General features: G+C 47.3%; 1 protein-coding gene across 1 annotated transcript; it reads right to left on the bottom strand.

Annotated features, from left to right (window-relative positions):
• Positions 1 to 1,009: 1,009 nt before the first annotated feature.
• On the bottom strand, positions 1,010 to 20,805 carry LOC307207364 (uncharacterized protein). The gene is made up of 15 exons (XM_079961131.1): positions 20,077 to 20,805; positions 18,733 to 18,867; positions 17,365 to 17,487; positions 15,560 to 15,718; positions 14,636 to 14,857; positions 13,727 to 13,886; positions 12,732 to 12,849; positions 12,511 to 12,602; positions 7,450 to 7,580; positions 6,509 to 6,634; positions 5,368 to 5,562; positions 4,386 to 4,610; positions 3,192 to 3,351; positions 2,142 to 2,244; positions 1,010 to 1,231 (listed from the first exon to the last, which is right to left on the bottom strand). The coding sequence occupies exons 1-15, from the start codon at positions 20,257 to 20,259 to the stop codon at positions 1,138 to 1,140; spliced, it is 2,226 nt and encodes a 741-aa protein (XP_079817257.1). The 5' UTR covers positions 20,260 to 20,805; the 3' UTR covers positions 1,010 to 1,137.
• Between the last annotated feature and the right edge of the window lie 321 nt (positions 20,806 to 21,126).

The raw sequence follows: 21,126 nt of genomic DNA, 5'->3' as shown, positions 1-21,126 counted from the left end.
AACCCACAGCTAGGCTGCAATCCCCCTTCCTGGTTGACATCTCCAGATCTCGGACGTCCAACCCCGACTGACCACCAGAGGTAAGTGGATCTAATAAAATGACAAATGTGGACCCCAAACTTTGTTTCCTTTCTATTTTTCTCAGGGTAGTGCTACCCTTCTGTTATGACTCCATCCCGTGAGGGGAGGCAATCCAAATTCTGGTCTCTGCACATTCCCTCGCTCGATATCTCTGGTCTACAAGAGGCAGTAGGGGAGAGGAGGTGAGGGGTCAGGCCTGCCCCCCTTTGCTTTGCCCTTGAGCCCCACATCCAGTCTCCCTGACACACAAGGGAGATGGAGAGAAACTTGAGGAGCATGTGTGGACCGGTGGAGAGCCTCCTGATGGGTCAGAGAACGTGGAGTGGGGAGGTTTTGTGACACTTCTGGAAGAGGGGGAGCTTTGTAAGAATGGCAACGTTGTGATCTTAGACAAGAGTCTGATTTAGGGCGGTAGGACCGGTTTGCCCAAATGGCACCGCAAAAAATGATGGACAATGGAAGGCAGATTTTTCACAGGGCGCCACTGAGATGTCAAAGCCCAAAGTCCACCACTGTCTCAGGGAGGGAAACTTGAGGTACAGTCAACCTTGGCTCCTAAACAGCTCCGTTTTTGAGTGTTTCGGCTCCTGAACGCCGAAAAACCAGAAGCAAATACTCCGGTTTTCGAACATTTCCCGGAAGCCGAGCGTCCTTGAGTCCTCTTGCGACCAATTGTAAGCCACACCTTGGTTGTCGAACGTTTCAGAAGCTGAATGGTCTTCTGGAACGGATTACGTTTGACAACCGAGGTTTGACTGTAGCTGAAGTTCAGGGGAAGTTGTGTCCCTGAGGGTAGGGACCCCCGTTCAAACTGAATGCAACCTCCAGGAAACGCAGGCATTTATGCAAGTACTCGCTCCAAACAGCCAAACCACATGCTCAAATCTTTATTGTTAAAAATATCAAGGGGGTGCTTGACATGATTTGGTTCCCGAATGCCGTTTCTGTTTGGTAAGCACCAGATAAAGAGGTGCAGGGGAGGGTCAGCGCTCCTGATGGTTTGTTGCTCTGACGGATGGAAAATCCCTGAAGGATGGATTGTGGACCCGTAGCTGGTTACACCGGGTAACTAGCGACCTCTGCTACACCGCATTGGTTGGATCCTCTTTTCAGCAGAATGTAGCCACCTTCACCCCATTCGGGACCCCAGCTGCGAAAGGAAGATAGGGAGAGAGAGTCTCCATAAGCCGTAGTTTCAGAAAGCAACGAGAGGCGAGTGGCATGACTCCCAGGTGGGGTCAGACGAAGGATGCATGGACCTGTTGGTTTTGCTTCCCTTTGTTTCACATCCTTCCTGTCTAAAATTCAGTTCTCCCCATTTCTGCAGCGATTTGTGACTGGTTTTTTTCTAATTTGAACCCCTTCGTCAAAGTTCACAAACACTTACTGAGTGCATATCTGTATGAAATTTGGGTATAAGGAAGCTTGCATTGGGACGCGGGTGGCGCTGTGGGTTAAACCACAGAGCATAGGACTTGCCGATCAGAAGGTCGGTTCAAATCCCTGCGACGGGTTGAGCTCCCGTTGCTCGGTCCCTGCTCCTGCCAACCTAGCAGTTCGAAAGCACCTCAAAGTGCAAGTAGATAAATAGCTACCACTCCAGCGGGAAGGTAAACGGCATTTCTGTGCGCTGCTCTGGTTCGCCAGAAGCGGCTTAGTCCTGCTGGCCACATGACCTGGAAGCTGTACGCCGCTCCCTCGGCCAATAAAGCGAGATGAGCGCCGCAACCCCAGAGTTGGCCACGACTGGATTTAATGGTCAGGGGTCCCTTTACCTTTACCTAAGCTTGCATTGGCCTGTTTAGCTCAGTATTGTCCATTCTGACTGGTTATGGTGGCAGCTCCAGGAATTTAAGCAGAAGTCTCACCCAGCGCGCCCTGGAAATGTGAGGGCTTGGATCTGGGACCCCTAGGTGCAATGTGGACACTCAGTCTACCCAGGTACCCCAATTTCCCCCATGTGGCTGGGCAAAGCCTCCCTCCTCACCCTCCACGACAACGATCAATAAGCTCCCACAGCATTGCACATCAATTTCTGGCACCCGGGCTCTCCACCCTACCTGTTCTTTATGATCCAATAAGGGGTCCCGTTCTGAGTCCCGTAGCCGACGGCCAGGACGGCGTGGTTCAAGGATGTCCCGCAGTTGGGGTAGTCAAAGACTCCTGGATGGAGGGGAAACAAATTTAAGGTCATATCGTTACTTGTCTCCTTGGCTTGGGGTGTTTGTGTTGCATAACCCCATCCCCTCCAACGTTTCTCCCCTGAAAATAGGGACGTCCTATTACATCCCCTCCAACGTTTCTCCCCTGAAAATAGGGGCGTCCTATTACATCCCCTCCAACGTTTCTCCCGTGAAAATAGGGGCGTCCCATTCCATCCCCTCCAACGTTTCTCCCGTGAAAATAGGGGCGTCCTATTCCATCTCCAACGTTTCTCCCTTGAAAATAGGGACATTCTATTCCATCCCCTCCAATGTTTCTCCCGTGAAAATAGGGGCGTCCTATTCCATCCCCTCCAACGTTTCTCCCTTGAAAATAGGGACGTCCTATTCCATCCCCTCCAACGTTTCTTCCCTGAAAATAGGGATGTCCTATTCCATCCCCTCCAACATTTCTCCCCTGAAAATAGAGACACCCTATTCCATCCCCTCCAACATTTCTCCCCTGAAAATAGGAATGCCCTATTCTATTTCCTCCAACGTTTCTCCCAGAAAAATAGGGACGTCCTAAGGAAAAGTGGGATGTTCCGGGGTCAAATATGAAACCAGAGGGCTTCTGTAAATCTGGGACTGTCCCTGGAAAATAGGGACACTTGGAGGGTCTGCTGTACTCTGCTTCTACTGTCTTCAAAAACCAGTTCCCAGAAATCACAACTGGGGAGTGTGGCTGTTGACCTCAGGTCCTGGGTTCAGGATACTGATGTGGGCATCAGGGTTGGCCGCTGTAAGGACAGGAAGCTGACCTAGAGGGGGCAATGAGCCAATCTAACAGGGCTTTCGATATTTTCCTATGTTGGATCATAAAGCAACTCTCCAGATTCCCTACACGGACGACTGTTTTCAATGCAACCCAGGGAGTTGATTCGTCGCTGCATTTCCCCAGAATTTTACCTGAGCTGTAGAAGTGAAAGTCGGAGGCGTCTAGGGCCACAGTAACTGGCCCATAAGTGGCAACAGCTTCCTGGAGGGCAGCCTCGTCGTTACTCGGGATATCCACGTAGCCGTTGATCCTGACTGCGAGGTTTGCGGATTTGTACGTACAAGCTAGATCCTGCAAAGAAACAGCAAGCAATTGCCGTATTTTACCATGTATAAGACGCCCCCATGTATAAGACGCCCCCTATTTTCTATAACCCAAAATTAAGTTGTTTAGCTTTTTGGGGGGCGTGGGGGAGGTCACTTCCGCCAATCGCTCCCCCGCCTGCCCGCCACTGCCGATTGCTCAGCCCACTTGCCACGGCCGCAGCCAATCGCCAGCAGGCCTTGCTGCGGCCACCAATCACCCGCCCAATCGCCGCTGCCAATCTCCTGCTCGCTGCTGCCATTAATCGCACACACACACCCCGCATTCGCTATCCATGTATAAGACGACACCCAAGTTTTGCCAAATTTCTTTAGCAAAAAGCATTGTAAATAAATAAGAATAAAAATTGTGCACCCCACCACCAAGACCATTCCGTTGTAACTATCCAACCTTCGAAAATTTCAACACTTCTCACAATGGTTTGACCCTTTCCCGTTTTAACAGTACAAATTCTACATTTTTTCACCAATATACTAACACAGTACATTCAACCTTGGGCACATTACTTTATTGGGGGACAGGGGGACGGACCATGTTGCAGTATTTAGGGAATAGAGAATGTTGAAGAATGGCAGTGTTTTGGGTCCTTATTACAGTGGTACCTCGGGTTAAGTACTTAATTCGTTCCTGAGGTCCGTTCTTAACCTGAAACTGTTCTTAACCTGAAGCACCACTTTAGCTAATGGGGCCTCCCGCTGCTGCCGCGCAAGAGCACGATTTCTGTTCTCATCCTGAAGCAAAGTTCTTAACCTGAAGCACTATTCCTGGGTTAGCAGAGTCTGTACCCTGAAGCGTATGTAACCCGAGGTACCACTGTACTTCTGAAAGTGCCGATGAGGTGGGTTAAGCCCCTTCAGTTCAAACTTAATAAAAGAATTATCCTCTGTACCTAACTAAAGTTTGGCCCCAAAGGAGTGAAGACGGAGAAAGAAAAGAGATTCTGTTGAGCGTGGCGAACAGGCCACAGGATCACAGAATGGTGGGTTTCGTCTGGAAGTTACCTGTCCGATGTAGGGGTAGCTTTGTTCCGAGTCGAGTCCGTGGTTATCCATCACGTATTGGAAAGCCCAGCTTGGCCACCCGCCATTGCAGCCTTGGTTGCCCTGCTTCCAGGAGCAGTCGACCAGGTTTTGTTCGCTCAGCGAGACCAGCCTGCCAGTTGTCCGGGCGAGATAACCTTCCAGGGCTCCGGTGGCACTGAAAGCCCAACAAGACCCGCAGCTACCCTGTGAAAAGGGACAAGCGATTTGTGTCAGGCTTCAGGGAATCAGCTTCCTCCCCCCATGGCAGTAGATAAGCAGAAGAAAGGAAAAGGAGTCTTCTTACCAGTTAGAAACTCTAATAATCACAGCGAGAGAACAAAGAATACATCTCCTAGGAATGGCGGTGCTCCCAGTTAAGGATTACACCCCCTTCCATCCCTATTAAGCTACATCACTTCTATTCCTCTCCCAAATGATTCCCCAAAATTCATTTTTTCTATCATCTTTTTCATAAAAGTCCATGAAATGTTGTCAAAGGCCTTTTCAGCATCGATAAACAATAAGGCAGCTTGTTTCTCGTTTCTTACATCCAGATATTCAATAATATCTATTATATTCCTTATATTGTTTTTCATTTGGCAACCTGGTAAAAACCCGGTTTGATCCCGTTGAATCTGTTAACCCTTTCTCTTCAAGGGTTTCTTCTCCTAGCTGTTCCCCATCCAGTATTTCCCAGCTTCTGCCTTCTGAACCATGTCCCTCTGCAAACCTCTGTTACAAATCTATACTGTCCTCCTGCTCCTGGGAAGTGAGACAAAACCGTTTTCTTTGGCGCAAGCTGAATCACAGCAGGCTAGAAGCAAGCAGTGGATGGGGCAGGCGGAGAAACGGTGCCTACTTTCACCCATCCCCACAATGGAGGGATTCTCATAATTGTAGCCAACTTTGAATCTCTGACTTTGGTCATTTAAGCCTTCCCAAATGGTGATGCTACACTCACCTGATCTTTCACCGGGGTGACATAGCCTTTGGAGCGCCAGTCCACAGAGGAAGGAAGCGACGGGTTGTCAGATTTTTGGAACAATGTTGTTCTCCTGCCACGTTCTCTGGGCAGTTCAGGGCTGAGTCCATTCAGCCTCTCCATGAACTCTGCTTTAGTCTGGGGAGGAAAGAAAAGTAGTAGTCGTAACAACAACAACAACAACAACAACAACAACAACAACAACAACAATGGCAGTGAATGTCCTGTGTGAGTGTCTGGAGGTGGTTGGAGGATGGGTGGTGGATAACAGATTGGGGTCACCTTCAAAGGAAGCCCCACGGAGAGCGCATGGCAGTAGTCCAAGCGGGAGATAACCAGAGCATGCACCACTCTGGCCAGACAGTCTGTGGGCAGGGAGGGTCTCATCCTGCGTACCAGATGGAGCTGCCCTGGACACAGAGTTGACCTGCGCCTCCATGGACAGCGGTGAGTCCAAAATATGATATTTTATCATGTTTTTAATATTCTGTTGGGAGCCACCCAGAGTGGCTGGGGAAGCCCAGCCAGATGGGCAGGCTATAAATAATAAATCATTACTATTATTAGTATAGTGCTAGCTATTTTAGTATTTATACCCTGCACATCTGGCTGGGTTTCCCCAGCCAACCTGGGCGACTTCCAGCACATGTAAAAACACAAATAAGACGTCAAATGTTAAAAACGTCCCAAAACAGGGCTGCCCCGCAGTGCAGCTCTTTTTGAGTTCAAAGCTCCTGCAATGTCATGTGATTCTAGTTTAGATATTATTTATTGTAACTGTTGAGTGGATTTCGGTTTAACTTATATATGTTGATATCATTTTATACTATTCTAATGATTGTTGAATGTTACTTTTTCATGTAGGTTGCCTATTTTAAAGTTGTTTTATCATCACATTTTTGTATTGCATTAGATTGTTCTTCAAGTCAGCTTGTAAACCGCCTTGAGAATTGTAAGATAGAAGGACGGTATACAAATTAAAAAGGATCATGATGATGAATTGATCAGTCAGCTGGCAAAACCCTGAGCTCAAACTTCGCCTCCCTCTGTCATTAATCCTTTGGTGATTTGAGGCATCAAGAGAAGATTAACTAGTTCGTGATACGAGCCGAGCTCTTACCAGATCTCCCAGGTGGTTCATTGCCATCCGATAGGAATGTTTCCCCCGGGAAGCTTCGCGGTTGTGCTCTTCAATCATCCGGAAGTTCTCCTCCCAGATAGTTCTCCGGTGGTCTTCTGAGTTCCTCTGCAAAGAAGACATTTGGCTAAGAATAATGGATGTGGTCCAGGACCACAACTTCCCCAAAAAGGACCTTAGGAGACCTTGAGGCCAGAGCTCAGCTCCAGGAAATGATGCGACCAGCCAGGGTGGATTTGATTTAAATCAAATCAATTTAAATGATTTAAATCACTAGTCAGTAAGACTTGATTTACATCATTTTTTATTTTTTACGGAAAGACTCATTCTTGCTGGTACCGCCTTAATGTTTACAACCAGAGGAAGGTTTCATTTTTGGAATAATAAATTTTCAGAGTAGTTTTTACAGTTGTATCAAAAATTACTGATTTGGTTCTACTATTAGAAAATACATTGGCAGATAATTATGAAATTATGGTGAGGTTTAATAAGTTAACTGCTTATATTTGGACAACTTTTCTGCTGTGCTTTATCCTTTCCTTAATAGCCATTTAAACAATTTATTTAACTAAAACAATAACAGTATAGCATATGTATCTGTATTTGTTAACTGATGCGGTTAAACATTTTTCTTATTAAAAAACCCCGCCTTAGACTGAGTTTTAGCATACATTAAAAACTTAAAATAAATCCTTATTTCCTCATGAATAGACTGTGGACTTTAATGTAACTTAATCAGAAAATCTTTAGAAAGATTTTTCCTCCAAAAGCATCTTATTTTAAAAATCCGATTTAAATTTTTTTAAAAATCATTTAAAAAAAATTGTTGATTTTGACCCACCCTGCTGGGAGCACAATTTGGTTGCTCTAATTTCATGACCAGCTGGAGAAGGGGTTGGGGGATGTGTTAAGGGGGGACTCACCTCGCGGTAAACCTTATTGTGGGTCATCTTCCAATCTCTCCAGGCTTGGTCCAGCGCTGGGTCCCTTGCTGCAGCCAAGGTCCTCAGCAAGACCAGCCCAGTCAGGGCCACCAAAGAGATCAGATGCATGTCTACACAAGGGACAATCTAGTCAGTTGACACTAGAAGCAAAAGGTCAAGTTGCAGGCCTATGGGGCTGGAGTAAAAAGTTAAATGACCCCCTGGACGGTTAAGTCCAGGCGACTCTGGGGTTGCGGCGCTCATCTCGCTTTACTGGCCAAGGGAGCCGGCGTACAGCTTCCGGGTCATGTGGCAGCATGACTAAGCCGCTTCCGGCGAACCAGAGCAGCGCACGGAAACGCCATTTACCTTCCCGCCGGAGCGGTACCTATTTATCTACTTGCACTTTGAGGTGCTTTCGAACTGCTAGCTTGGCAGGAGCAGGGACCGAGCAATGGGAGCTCACCCCGTCATTGCAGGGATTCGAACTGCCGACCTTCTGATTGGCAAGCCCAAGAGGCTCAGTGGTTTGGACCACAGCGCCACCCATGTCCCTTTAAGAACTCAGAATCTGTCTCAGTATGTAGCAGCTTCCTACGTTCCTGAGTATTCTCCTAAAACCTTGTTGCCGTGAGTTCTGCAGGCTAGCAGATAACGGTGCAAAGAAAGGCCCTTTCTTTGGTCTGGTCCCGGATCTCCTCCTGATCAGTTCCATTGTAGGTGACCTCCTCAGATCTCCTGTCTCTCCCCCCATCCCCCCATCATTCAGCCCAAAGGTCCAGCTCCGAGGGCCTTCTGGCAGTCCCCTCCCTGCGAGAAGCCAAGTTACAGGGAACCAGGCAGAGGGCCTTCTTGGTGGTGGCGCCCGCCCTGTGGAACGCCCTCCCATCAGATGTCAAGGAAATAAACAACTACCAGACTTTTAGAATACATCTGAAGGCAGTTTAGGGGAGTTTTTAATGTTTGAAGTTTTCTTGTGTTTTTAATATTCTGTTGGGAGCTGCTCAGAGTGGCTGGGGAAACCCAGCCAGATGGACAGGGTATAAATAATAAATTATTATTGTTATTGTTACATGCTGTAGTATCCATGCACTTCTTTCTGGTTTGTCTCTAAAATAGTCTTATTTCCCCTGTTTCCACCATGCACGGTGCAGCCTCAACATGTTCTACCGCTCCTTCTTAAATTCAATAAATAATAATTATTATAATGTTCACAGCCACTCTCCCAAAATGTTTCACGCCAAACCTTACCTTCTCGCCCGAATCGAAAGATCTAGAGACTAGGATCTCGTCTGCCTCTCAACCTGCCTGGGTTCAGAATGAGCCAGAACCACCTCTTTTATAGAGACCAAGTCCAATTCACTTTAAGTTCTTGGGAACGTGACTGAGTGGAAGTGGCGTTTCATGGTCAAAGGATGCCGTGTACCTGTTTACTTTGCCACGACTAGGTGGGAAAAGTTGCAGCCGGGAGTTTGTGGGTGCCCAAAATCTCATCTTGCTCAATTTCTTTTCCTACGGGGGAAAAAACCCCCAACATCTTGTACTTATACAGTTGTTTCAAAGGTTGGAGGTGTTAGCCTTGTGAAATGGGCAGAAGATGTCTGGCAGGGTATTCCTTCACCGTGACCAGTGGGGCAGATGACGGTCGCGTCACTTGGATCAGATTTAGGAATAATTTAGGAATACAGCGGTACCTTGGTTCTCAGACTTAATCTGTTCCAGAAATTCCGTTCCAAAACCAAAGCGTTCCAAAACCAAGGCACGCTTTCCCATAGAAAGCAATGCAAAAGGGATCAATCCGTTCCAGACTTTTAAAAACAACTCCTAAAACAGCCATTTAACATGGATTTTACTATCTAACGAGACCATGGATCCATAAAATGAAAGCAATAAACAATGTACTGCAGTCACACAATCCATCCATCAGTAGCTGAACTGGGTTCCACGCAATCACAAAAACAAAACGGAAAAGCTGCAGAAAATGAAAAAGCAAAATAAATAGCAACAACAGACAGACCTCAGTGTAACACTCAAAATGAAGCACGTTCGGCTTCCGAAAAAAGTTTGCCAACTGGAACACTTACTTCTGGGTTTGCAGTGTTTGGGTTCCAAGGTGTCTGAGTACCAAGGTACCACTGATATTCCATTATCTGATAAATGTCTCCATGCAATAACTCCTGCCTCATAAAGAGAGAGGGGATGTGATAAACTCTAAGATTGTCCTTGAAAAGCATATGGAAACTTTGCCCGGACCACAAGAAGGGAGGCAAAGAAGGCCTGTTCTTTTGTGCAAAGAAACAAAATAAGTCTCCTCCCCTCTTTCTTTTACACCTAGTCTGGGGTCTTCTGTAGCTCTGGGTCACAGAGGACATTCACCTCTTCTGTCAAAGTCCCTTCTCTCCCCAAATGCAGAAATGGACTGTTCCAACTTCCTTCTGTTTTGAGCATATCTTCACTATAGGTCAAATCCCTGCTGCGAAACTTTAACGCATGTGGCATCACCCAAAACTGTTCCTTGTTACGGGTATGGGAACTGTGAAGGGGCGAACTACGGTTCCCGGGGTCCTTTGTGGGACGCTGTGTGCTTTGAACATGCTTAGAGTGCAGGGCCGGGTTTAGGTTTGATGTGGCCCTCAGCTACTGATAGTAACGGGGCCCTTTATATGTCCAGCTGTTCTTTGTCAACAACAAATTGCCACTGTTCTTTTGTGTTGAATACCATCAAAAAAACCAAAGGTCATGGCCACTGGTCCCATCCCCTCCTGGCAAACAGAAGGGGAAGAAATGGAGACAGTGAGAGGTTTTACTTTCTTGGGCTCCATGATCACTGCAGATGGTGACAGCAGTCACGAAATTAAAAGACACCTGCTTCTTGGGAGAAAAGCGATGACAAACCTAGACAGCATCTTAAAAAGCAGAGACATCACCTTGCCAACAAAAGTCCGTATAGTTCAAGCTCTGGTTTTCCCAGTAGTGATGTATGGAAGTGAGAGCTGGACCATAAAGAAGGCTGATTGCCAAAGAATGGATGCTTTTGTATTGTGGTGCTGGAGGAGACTCTTGAGAGTCCCATGGACTGCAAGAAGATCCAACCTCTCCATTCTGAAGGAAATCAGCCCTGAGTGCTCACTGGAAGGACAGATCCTGAAGCTGAGGCTCCAAGACTTTGGCCTCCTCATGAGAAGAGAAGACTCCCTGGAAAAGACCCTGATGCTGGGAAAGATGGAGGGCACAAGGAGAAGGGGACGACGGAGGATGAGATGGTGGGACAGTGTTCTCGAAGCGAACAGCATGAGTTTGACCAAACTATGGGAGGCAGTGGAAGACAGGAGTGCCTGGCGTGCTCTGGTCCAGGGGGTCACGAAGAGGCGGACACCACTAAACAACTAAACAACAACAAACTGTATTTTTCACTCCATAAGACGCACCTGACCACAAGACACACCTAGTTTTTAGAGGGGGAATGCAAGAATTTTTATTTTATTTTAAGGGAGCGCTGTATGCACCCCAGGCTCTGCTCAGCGCTCCCTTTCACGAGCCGCGTGGAGCATGTGTGTGTGGCACTTGCAGCCTTCTCCCCAGGAGGGCGGGCTTTTCTACAAGGTGAGAGAAGGACAGCTTACAAGCCAGAAAACACTGGCAATTTCTGCTACGTGCCAGTTTGTGTCATCCGCTTCAACAAGTCCTTCAGGAAGTCATTATTAACTGCGGGAGGTTGAAGTGGTTTGGCTATTTTTGTTTTGTTTGGTTAGCAATCGCTGTAAATGGAAACCACGAGTCAATAAAGTTATCGCCTTGTGCCATTTTTCAGGGAAGCCTACTGGGACGGCTCAGCCGTTCTGATAACATTAATTCCCACACTTTCACCAGCCAGCCTTGGGGGTGAGGTCTGCCTGGGATTTGCACGTTTCCGACGACTTCTTTTTTTAAAAAAATAATTTTTATTAACTGGCCAATCACATCAAATTAAATCACATCATATAAATTCTGAATTACAAAGCCAAATTTTTAAATTTTGTTGGGGGAACCCATACTTCAAGATCCAAAGGGGAATTCAGATCATCTTCTTATTACTGCGTTAATGTCCAAATCAGTCCCAATCAGTCCAAACAAAGTTCATAATTCTATCCAGTCTTATCTTGGTGTTGCCACATCATATCTTGTTCGTATAATTTCTCTTTTTCCTTTACGATCTCTTCTGTTAGTCTCCTTAAGCCGATAGCAAGTGTAATAATCCTGTGTGGATTTCCCGTTCCTTCACTAAGTCCAGATGGTTTCCATATATCTCCTTCGTAGATAACATCACTTTATCCATCGTAAATTTTGGCATTTGTCGCTCTTAAGTCCCACCGAGGAGTTGATTCACGATATGTAAACAACTCTATTTCTCTCTTTCTCCTCCCAGACCCAAGAGCTCCCACAATGCCTCACAAAATGGCGAACGGCATTTTTTCCTGACTGCGTCACTCCAAAACTCGTTTCCGACGACTTCTGTTTCAGAGGCCATAGCTAAAAATACTACTATGCGAAGGAGACAGGCATTTAAATTTAGGGAAGCTTTCTAATGTTTGATGAATTACTGTATTATAAGATTTTGTTGGAAGCCGCCCAGAGTTCCGATACTTCAGGGTTTTGGCGGGTCCATAAATGCACCCTGAACTGTCTGTAACCAGAGGCATGACTGTAGGAAACACAGGTCAATAGAAGACATTTTCGCTGCAAGACTTTAACTCGAGCCGATTTCATTGACAGCAGCAGATCAAAGCAAGAAACATTCACTCAAAGTGCACAAATACATGGTTTTTATTGTTTTGAAAAGAAGCAAATTTGAAAACTTGACATGCAGCCTACGGAGTTGGATTGGAGAACTTGATTTTTTTGCTCTGTCCGGAAGCCGCGGAGAAAGGAGGAGGAGGAGGAAGGAAGGAAGGAAGGAAGGAAGGAGAAAGGAGGAGGAGAAAGGAGGAGGAAAGAAGAAAGGAAGGAAGGGGCTCAATAAATGCTGAGGTTTCGCTGGTCCGAACCGCATGGATCCAGTAGACAAGGAAACGACAGCTGGTTAGAAGGGATAACTTGCACCCTCTGCTATTCCGCAGAGGTTGACTCCTTTCTGCATTTTCATGTAGCCGTGTTCACCCCAAGCCGAGCCCCAGCTGCGGGAGGGAAATAGAAATTGAGAGATGGTGAGAGCCTCTTCAGCAGGGGCCAGCAAACTTTTTCAGCAGGGGGCCGGTCCGCGGTCCCCCAGACCTTGCGGGGAGCCTCAAGCCCCTCCTTCTCACCTGTTCTTTAGGATCCAGTAGTCAACCAGTCTCTGGCCTTGATGTCTCTCGAACCCATAGCCAACGGCCAGCATCGCATGGTCTAGGTGGTCGCCGCATTGGCGGTTATTATAGATTCCTGGCAGAGGAGGAAAAACAGAGAACGTGGCTCTGGCACGTTGTGGAACAAGCGTCTATTCCAGCAGGGAGGCAACTGCCAGAAGGCCCTTGGGAGATGGACCCCGGTGTCCGGGGTGGAGACACTCCTTCAGGTCTACGGGGCTGAGGCCATTTAGGGCTTTCAAGGTCAGCACCAACACTTTGAACTGTGCTCGGAAACGTCCTGGGAGCCAATGTGAGCCTTTCAGGACCAGTGTTATATGGTCTCGGTGGCTGCTCCCAGTCCCCAGTCTGGCTGCCACATTCTGGATTAGTTGCAGTTTCCGGGTCACCTTCAAAGGGAGCCCCACGGAGAGCGCATGGCAGTAGTCCAAGCGGGAGATAACCAGAGCATGCACCACTCTGGCCAGACAGTCTGTGGGCTGGGAGGGTCTCATCCTGCATACCAGATGGAGCTGGGAGACAGCCGCTCTGGACACAGAACTGACCTGCGCCTCCATGGACAGCTGTGAGTCCAAACTGTCCCCCAGGCTGTGCATCTGGTCCTTCAGGGGCACAGTGACCCCATTCAGGACCAGGGAGTCCCCACATCCGCCCGCCCCCTGTCCCCCCCAAAACAGTCCTTCTGTCTTGTCAGGATTCAACCTCAATCTGTTAGCCGCCATCCATCCTCCAACCCTCTCCAGACACTCACACAGGACCTTCACCACCTTCATTGGTTCTGATTTAAAAGAGAGCTGGAGCAAATTCCCTTTGTGTGGCCGTAGTTGGCCGGAATACACAATATTCCCCAAAATCTCCTGCATTGATGACTACTCTGCTTCCAAAGCTACCCAATAGTTTACTTCTCCATTGCAGCAACAACAGTCTCATCGTTTCCCTAAAGGGCACCTTACCGTGACTGTAAAACTGGAAGTCAAAAGCGTTTACTCCAACAGAAACCGGGCCCTCAAACGCCACCGCTTTTTCCAGAACCTTCTCATTGCCTGCTGGAATGTTTACGTAGCCCTTGCATCTTGCTGCAATGTCCCATTTCTTGAAACGACAGGTTTCGTTCTGCAAACAGACAACGAAAAAAGGCTTAAACTCTTTTTAAAATTGGGAGCGTTCTCTGTCCGAATGGCGCAGGAGAGAGAGAGGAAGGATCCTTGCAACGTAGGAACCTTTTGCCCAGAAGTCAAGGCAGTGATGATACATTGGGCTAGAGATTTGGGGTATAATATCCAACTTCCATCTTGGGAAAAGTGATGGAAAGAGGAAAGGAAATTGAGTGCCTGCTGTTCGCTGAAAGAAAACTATAGGAAAATGATGTGTCGTTGGTATCTAATACAGAGTAGAATTGCAGAAATGTACAAAACGAGTTCAAATCAGTGCTGGAATCTCACTTCTTATACAATCTTTTTGGACTTCCAACAGCCCTTCTGATGATCCTCCATTCTTATCACTTATTCTGCATTTCTTAGATTCCTATTGCCTTTAACTATCTTAACTAACAGTCCCCCTCGTTACGTTTTTTTTGCAATATTTCAAATAGTCCACCTTACAAAACTTCTCGCAAACCTACAACCGTTTTCGGTTTTCAAACATCTCGGAAGCTGAACGGTCTTCTGGAACGGGTTACGTTCAAAAACCGAGGTTCCGCCATATACGGTTCAACCGTGAACATGCACGACTGTTTCGTTGGGACGTGGCTTTAGGACAGAAACGAGGAAAACAGGAAGGAAGGGGAGCAGAAAGGAAAGGTGAAAGAAATAAGGTTTGCACCTGTGACTACAAAAATGGCAGGCCTTGCCTGTGTTATTTACCTCCGCCTCGTAGGGATAGGTGTGCTCCGAGTTGATGCCGTTTCGCTTCACGTATTCAAAGGCTTGGGTTGGCAAGCCTCCGTGGCAGCCCTCGTTTCCCTCTTTCCTGGAGCAGTCCATGAGGTTTTGCTCGCTCAGAGACACCAGCTGCTTCGTCTTTTTGAAGTGCAGGGCTTCCAGCGCTCCCGTGGCACTGAACGCCCAGCAGCTGCCACAATGGCCCTGCAAGGAAATAAACAGAGAGGGACCGTTGGGTGTCAAATGCGGACGTTGAAAATGAAATGCCACCATTTCCAGAAGGAGGTCTTGGGGGTGGGAGTGGGGAGGGCAGTATGAACGCACGAATGAATCTTCATTTGCGTCAGCCGTCGGCCATCGCAATAAAACAACAATACGCTATATAAAGAATAGAAATGAAAAGTCAGTTGTATAAAATACATTTTAGGGCTTTGAATCAAGGGTCAAATAGTGAATCTTATTCTGATTGCCCCAAGTTTTGTCAAGTTCTGACAAAAAGAAGATTATACATACAGTTGCCTTGCAAGTCGAACGTTTTGACTCCCGAACGCCGCAAACTTAGAAGTGAGTGTTCTGGTTTGCAAATTTTCTTTGGAACCCGAATGTCCAATACGGCTTCTGATTGGCTGTAGGAGCTCCCTACAGCCAATCGGAAGCCGTGCCTTGGTTTCCAAACATTTTGGAAGTCAGACGGACTTCTGGAACGGATTCCGTTCGACTTCCGAGGTACAACTGTAATAGATATATATATGTATGCCAATAAAGGGGGCAGGGAAGCTGCAGACATTTCTACTTTTGAAAACCAATCCGTCAAACTTTAGAAACAAGCAAATAAACACATCGCAGTAGCAAACAGCAAATTTCTGACTTGGACATCTGAATCTTCACCTGTGGCCTTCAACCCACCTGGTTTTTCACTGGGGTCACGTAACCTTTTGTGCGCCAGTCCACAAAATCGGGAGACTGCCGTTCAGAGAGTTTTCTGAAGAACTCTGTGTTGTCGTTGCGTCGTCCAGTCTGGTTAAAGCGCAATCCGGTCATCTTCTGCTTGAACTCTTCATCGTTCTGGGGAGGAGACCAAAGTCATCAGCACAAAATCAACAGGAGTTGTGTGTCGTCGTCCCCCGAACTCCTCCTGTGTCACGGATCAAGCAATGAGCCCATCGAGCCCTTAGGGGACATGTTGCCTGGCTGTGCTGGAAGTTATGGGGTGCAATCCTAACCCTCGACCCTCTACAAGAGATGACATGTGTCAGAGACCAGACTGAGGATTACAGCTCTGGCAAGGAATGATGGGAACCTCTCCCTTTGCCCGCTTCTGACCAGGTTCCTGAAGATGCCCAGGAAAAGTGGAGCAGTATAGATTTAGAGACTTGGTTTGCAGAGGGGCATGGGACGCGGGTGGTGCTGTGGGTTAAACCACAGAGCCTAGGGTCTGCCGATCAGAAGGTCAGCGGTTCAAATCCCTTTGACGGCGACGGGGTGAGCTCCCGTTGCTCGGTCCCAGCGCCTGCCAACCTAGCAGTTCGAAAGCACATCAAAGTGCAAGTAGATAAATAGGTACCACTCCAGCAGGAAGGTAAATGGTGTTTCCGTGTGCTGCTCTGGTTCGCCAGAAGCGGCTTAGTCATACTGGCCCCATGACCCGGAAACTGTCTGCGGACAAATGCCGCCTCCCTTGGCCAGTAAAGCGAGATGAGCGCCACAACCCCAGAGTCGGCCACGACTGGACCTAATGGTCAGGGGTCCCTTTACCCTTTACCTTTACCTTGCAGAGGGGCATAGTTATGCTATCAGGTTCTGCACTTGGGCAAGAAGAACCAGATGAGCAAATATGAGATGGGGGACACCTGGCTAACTAGCAGGGCATGTGATAAAGGATCTGGGGGTCTCTGTGGGCCACAAGCTCCACGTGACCCAACAGTGTGTTGCTCCCAGGACGTTTCTGAGCACAATTCAAAGTATTGGTGCTGACCTTGAAAGCCCTAAACGGCCCAGTAGACCTGAAGGAGCGTCTCCACCCCAGACACCGGGGTCCTCCTCCTGAGGGCCTTCTGGCGGTTCCCTCCCTGCGAGAAGCGAGGTTACAGGGAACCAGGCAGAGGGCTTTCTCAGTGTTGGTGCCCTCCCTTTGGGACGCCCTCCCATCAGATGTCAAGGAAATAAGCAACTATCTGACCTTTAAGAAGGCATCTGAAAGCAGCCCTGTCTAGGGAAACCCAGTATAAATAATAAAATTACATTATAGAGAACCAGGCAGAAGGTCTTTTCGGTGGTGGCACCCACCCTGTGGAACGCCCTCCCTTCAGATGTCAAGGAAATAAACAAACTATCTGACTTTTAGAAGACATCTGAAGGCAGCCCTGTTTAGGGAAGTTTTTAATTTGTTTTTGTTTTTAGTGCTCTGTTGGGAACCGCCCAGAGTGGCTGGGTAGAAATATAATAATAACAATAATAATAATAATAATAATAATAATAATAATAATGCAGGAGCAGCAGCAAAAAAAGCTAATGCTATTCTAGGCTGCATCAACAGAAGTCTAGTGTCCAGATCAGGGGAAGTTCTAGTCCCTGAGAGAGTGGAGATGTTTAGAAGTCGACTGATTGAAAGCTGGAGCAGAAGACAGGCAGAATGTCAGAGTTTGGGCACAGCCAGTTTGGGCCGAGGGAGAATTAGCCACCCACAGTTCCCACGATATGCATTTGCTTACCCAGTCCCCAAACCGGTTCATTGCCAGCCTATAAGTGTGTTTTCCCTGGGCAGCCTCGCGGTTGTGCTGTTCGATCTTTTTCAGGTTGCTCTCCCACAAACTTCTGCGGAGATCCTCTTCGCCCTGGCGAGAAGACGAAATTGTTAAGGCTGCACATCATATACGACCCCCCGCCGGGGGTGTGTGTGTTAGTAAAGCAAACCGTCTAATTTGTCAGCGCCTAAATGATATCGAGCGTCGGAACAACTTGGCCACAATCAGGAGATTTTGCCCATGGTGTGACTATTTTCCACCTTCCCCTTTCGACTCTCTGGCACCCTCTCTGCATAACTGGGCAATTCTAAAATATAGACGCGCTTTGACTCTCGCAAGATTGAATGTCTTGCCCTTGGCTGGACTTGAGGGACGATGCCAACAGATTCCACATGGAAAATGTCCCTGCGGAGACGGCAGTCCCGAATCGGTGGCACATGCCCTTCTGGCTTGCCCTCTTGATAAAGACTTGAGGAATGAGATTATCACCCCCTTTTATTGCCCATTCCGGGTCGCCCAGCCACTGCCCCAGGGTCCTTTCTCTTGGCAGATCAAGATGGGGGGGGGGAGAGAAAGAGATGGAGAAGAGAGAGAGAGAGAAAGACAGAGAAAGAGAGAGAGAGAGGAAGAGAGATGGAGAAGAGAGAAAGTGAGAAAGAGAGTGAAGGAGAGAGAGAGAGAGAAAGGAGGAAAGAAAAAGAGAGACAGAGGGAGAGAGAGAGAGAGAGAGAGAGAGAGAAAGAAAGAAAGAAAGAAAGAAAGAAAGAAAGAAAGAAAGAAAGAAAGAAAGAAAGAAAGAAAGAAAGTGTTCTTTCTCTTGGCAGATCCAGATGAGCAGGTGACAGCAAAGGTGGCAAGGTTTTTAGCTGGGACAATCAGAATTTGCTATGGGCGATGGCTGACGCAAATCAAGATCCATTCATTCATTCACCCCCCTCCCCGACTTGAAAGCCACCACCAGTTGGCCACTGGAACTGGACGCCAGGAAATGGCCAGGATATGTCTGCGCTGGGATGCAGTAGGACTGGAGAAGCGAGTGCCTCTGAGCATGCACAGTTTTTTGCGACCTCGAGCCCGCCTTGTGTTAGAAGGCAGAGAGTTCCCTTTGAGCCCCCTTTCCTGGCTAATGCAAAGGGCATCTTTCTGTGCTCCCTATAGATCCCAGAGCGATCGCCTTGTTGAAGCCAGCGAGACTTTTGGGACTCCAAAATTTCAAATCCGGTGCAAATACTTAGTTACCGTAACGTGGTTCCCAAAATGGCACTCTGCACACGCTCTGGAGAACACGGCTCAGGTTGCATAAGTTTTGACACAGAAGCAGGGAGCAAAACTCACCTTGGCATATATTCTCGGATGGGTTCTTTGCCAGAGATTCCACGCATTGTCGAGGGCAGGATCCTGCGCTGTGACGAGGGGTGTCAGGAAGACCAGCCCGGTCAGGGCCACCATCCACAGGTGAAGCATGTCTACCTAGGAGACCAAAGTGTCGTCACTCAATATTTGCTTTCCCCCCCCCGTAGGACTCATTCATCTTTACAGCGAGAAAAGTCGAAAGTCAGTTTGTCTCCTCTAGAATCATCCCCGTCGATTTCACTTATTTTGCTAACAGGCCGCTGGAATTTCTTGTGGCAAGGAGTTCCACAGTTGGTTTGTGCATTTAAGGAGAAGGAATACTTCCACTCCATTGCCTAATGATTTCCGCTTATAGCATGTGGACAACTGGGGCGATATTCATTTCGCCTCTTTTCAACCTCCTCTTTTGAAACAGCCGGTTCTGAATAACGGAAACAAACAAATTCTGCCTCTGTGGCAGAATTGGGCTCGTCGTTTCAAACGCCGGCGTCAAAATTCAGCATAGCCCCCACTCCCCTGCTTAAAGGCTTGTTTCTGAGCCTTTTAATGTTTTAATGTTGTATTTTAATCTTGTTTTTTAAGTTGTATTTTAATCAACTTGTTTTTATTATTGGTTGTTAGCCACCCTGAGCCTGGTCTTGGCTGGGAAGGGCTGAGTATAAATAAAATTTATCATCATCATCATTATTAGCCAATGAAAACAAAACCCACCACTTGGGATACAAATGCTAATATTTAATATGAAGTATTTGCCTAACGCACTCCAGAGACTGATATCAACAGAGGGAGAGTCTTTTTTCGCGGGGAGGCGATTTCAATTTTAACCTCGTCCCAGATAACCCCCCCCCCCCTTGAATCAATGCCCCATGTACTTTATTTATCTGCTTGTTTCCTTCTTAGTTGGTCGATAAAAATATCATGTGGCAGGGAGTTTCACAGGAGGGGCTTAAATTTCAGGAGGTAACTCCTCCGCCTCTTTTCAACCCCGTATTTTGAAACGACTGATTCTGAATAATTAAATCGGAACGTCTCCACCCAGAACTCAGCTCCTCGTTTCAAATGCCGGCATCAGAAGTCAGCGTCGCCCCAACTCACCTGCTTAAAGGGTCATGTCTGAGTGAACAAAAATGAAATTTACCATTTGGGATATTTGAAGAAATGTTAATGTTGGAAGGCGAAGTCTTTGCCAAATGAACACCCAGGCAGAGTCTGACGTCAAAAGGGTGAGAATCTTTTAACCTCATCCCAGATACCCCACCAATATTTTTTTCTTGTGTTTCCAAACTCTCTCCAATATGGGTTTCCGTTCCCAAAAATGCAACATACCTCTCTTCCAGCCAAAAGGGTCTTGTCCGTCTGTCCTTGTCCTTCTGTCCTTGTCTCGATTGTCTCTGTAGTAAAAAGCATCGCTGATCTTCTTTTTATAGGTGAGACTCCACTCAACATCCTGTCCACAATTCCTTGTGACATTCTTGCCTCATCGATTCTGCAGAAGTCCAGAAAACCCATGGATGTGAGTGCTGGGTTCTGGGTTCATCTTTCCAAACTCTCAGATTGCACAACTTTTCTAAAGAAATAACATTTTTTGGGGCGGGGCAAAAATCGGTTCAATTTTTTTCTGTTGCCGTCATTTGCAAAATATCCTTTCAGCCTATTTTTTTTAAAAAAAACATTTTTATTCATTTCCCATTTAATCATATATAATCACATCATTATTTCCACTTTACCTCTTTGGCCCTTTAAAGCGTATTGACTTCCTTCCCTCCCACCTCTTGGCTTTCAAAGCTAACCTTTATATCACATGTTCTAGTAGCAGGTAGTTCCCCAGACTTGCTTGCCTGAACTGAAGTTCAATATGAATAAGACCGAGAGGGGTCAGCAAACTTTTTCAGCAGGGGGGCGGTCCACTGTCCCTCAGACCTTGTTGGGGGCCGGACTATATTTTGAAGAAGAAGAAAAATGAATGAATTCCAATGCCCCACAAATAACCCAGAGATGCATTTGTAATAAAAGCACACATTCTACTCATGTAAAAACACGCTGATTCCCGGACTGTCTGGATTAAGAAGGCGATTGGGCCGGATTTGGCCCCCGGGCCTTAGGTTGCCTACCCATGAGGTAGATAGTTAAGAGCTTAGGTGACTTCAGCACCCAGAATTCAGCACCCGGGTGCCCGCACCCATTGCACCCCTGGGTAAAGACGCCCCTGGCTGGAAGTCCTTCATCTGAATGTCTCCTGTTATTCTCAACTTCTGTGTTTCTTTACTTAGTCATTCATGTTTGGCCCAGAGCCCCCGCAAGGAGCCCACGGCACCCCAAGCCCCTCCACAGATGCAACAACAACCCTGCAATGTAGACTCAGGAGAGATCAGGAAT

This window comes from Podarcis cretensis, assembly GCF_951804945.1.
Source record: "Podarcis cretensis genome assembly, chromosome: 18".
NCBI classification, from domain to species: domain Eukaryota; kingdom Metazoa; phylum Chordata; class Lepidosauria; order Squamata; family Lacertidae; genus Podarcis; species Podarcis cretensis.
Note: the sequence above shows the minus strand (reverse complement) of the source record. Positions and strands in the feature narration are given on the sequence as shown.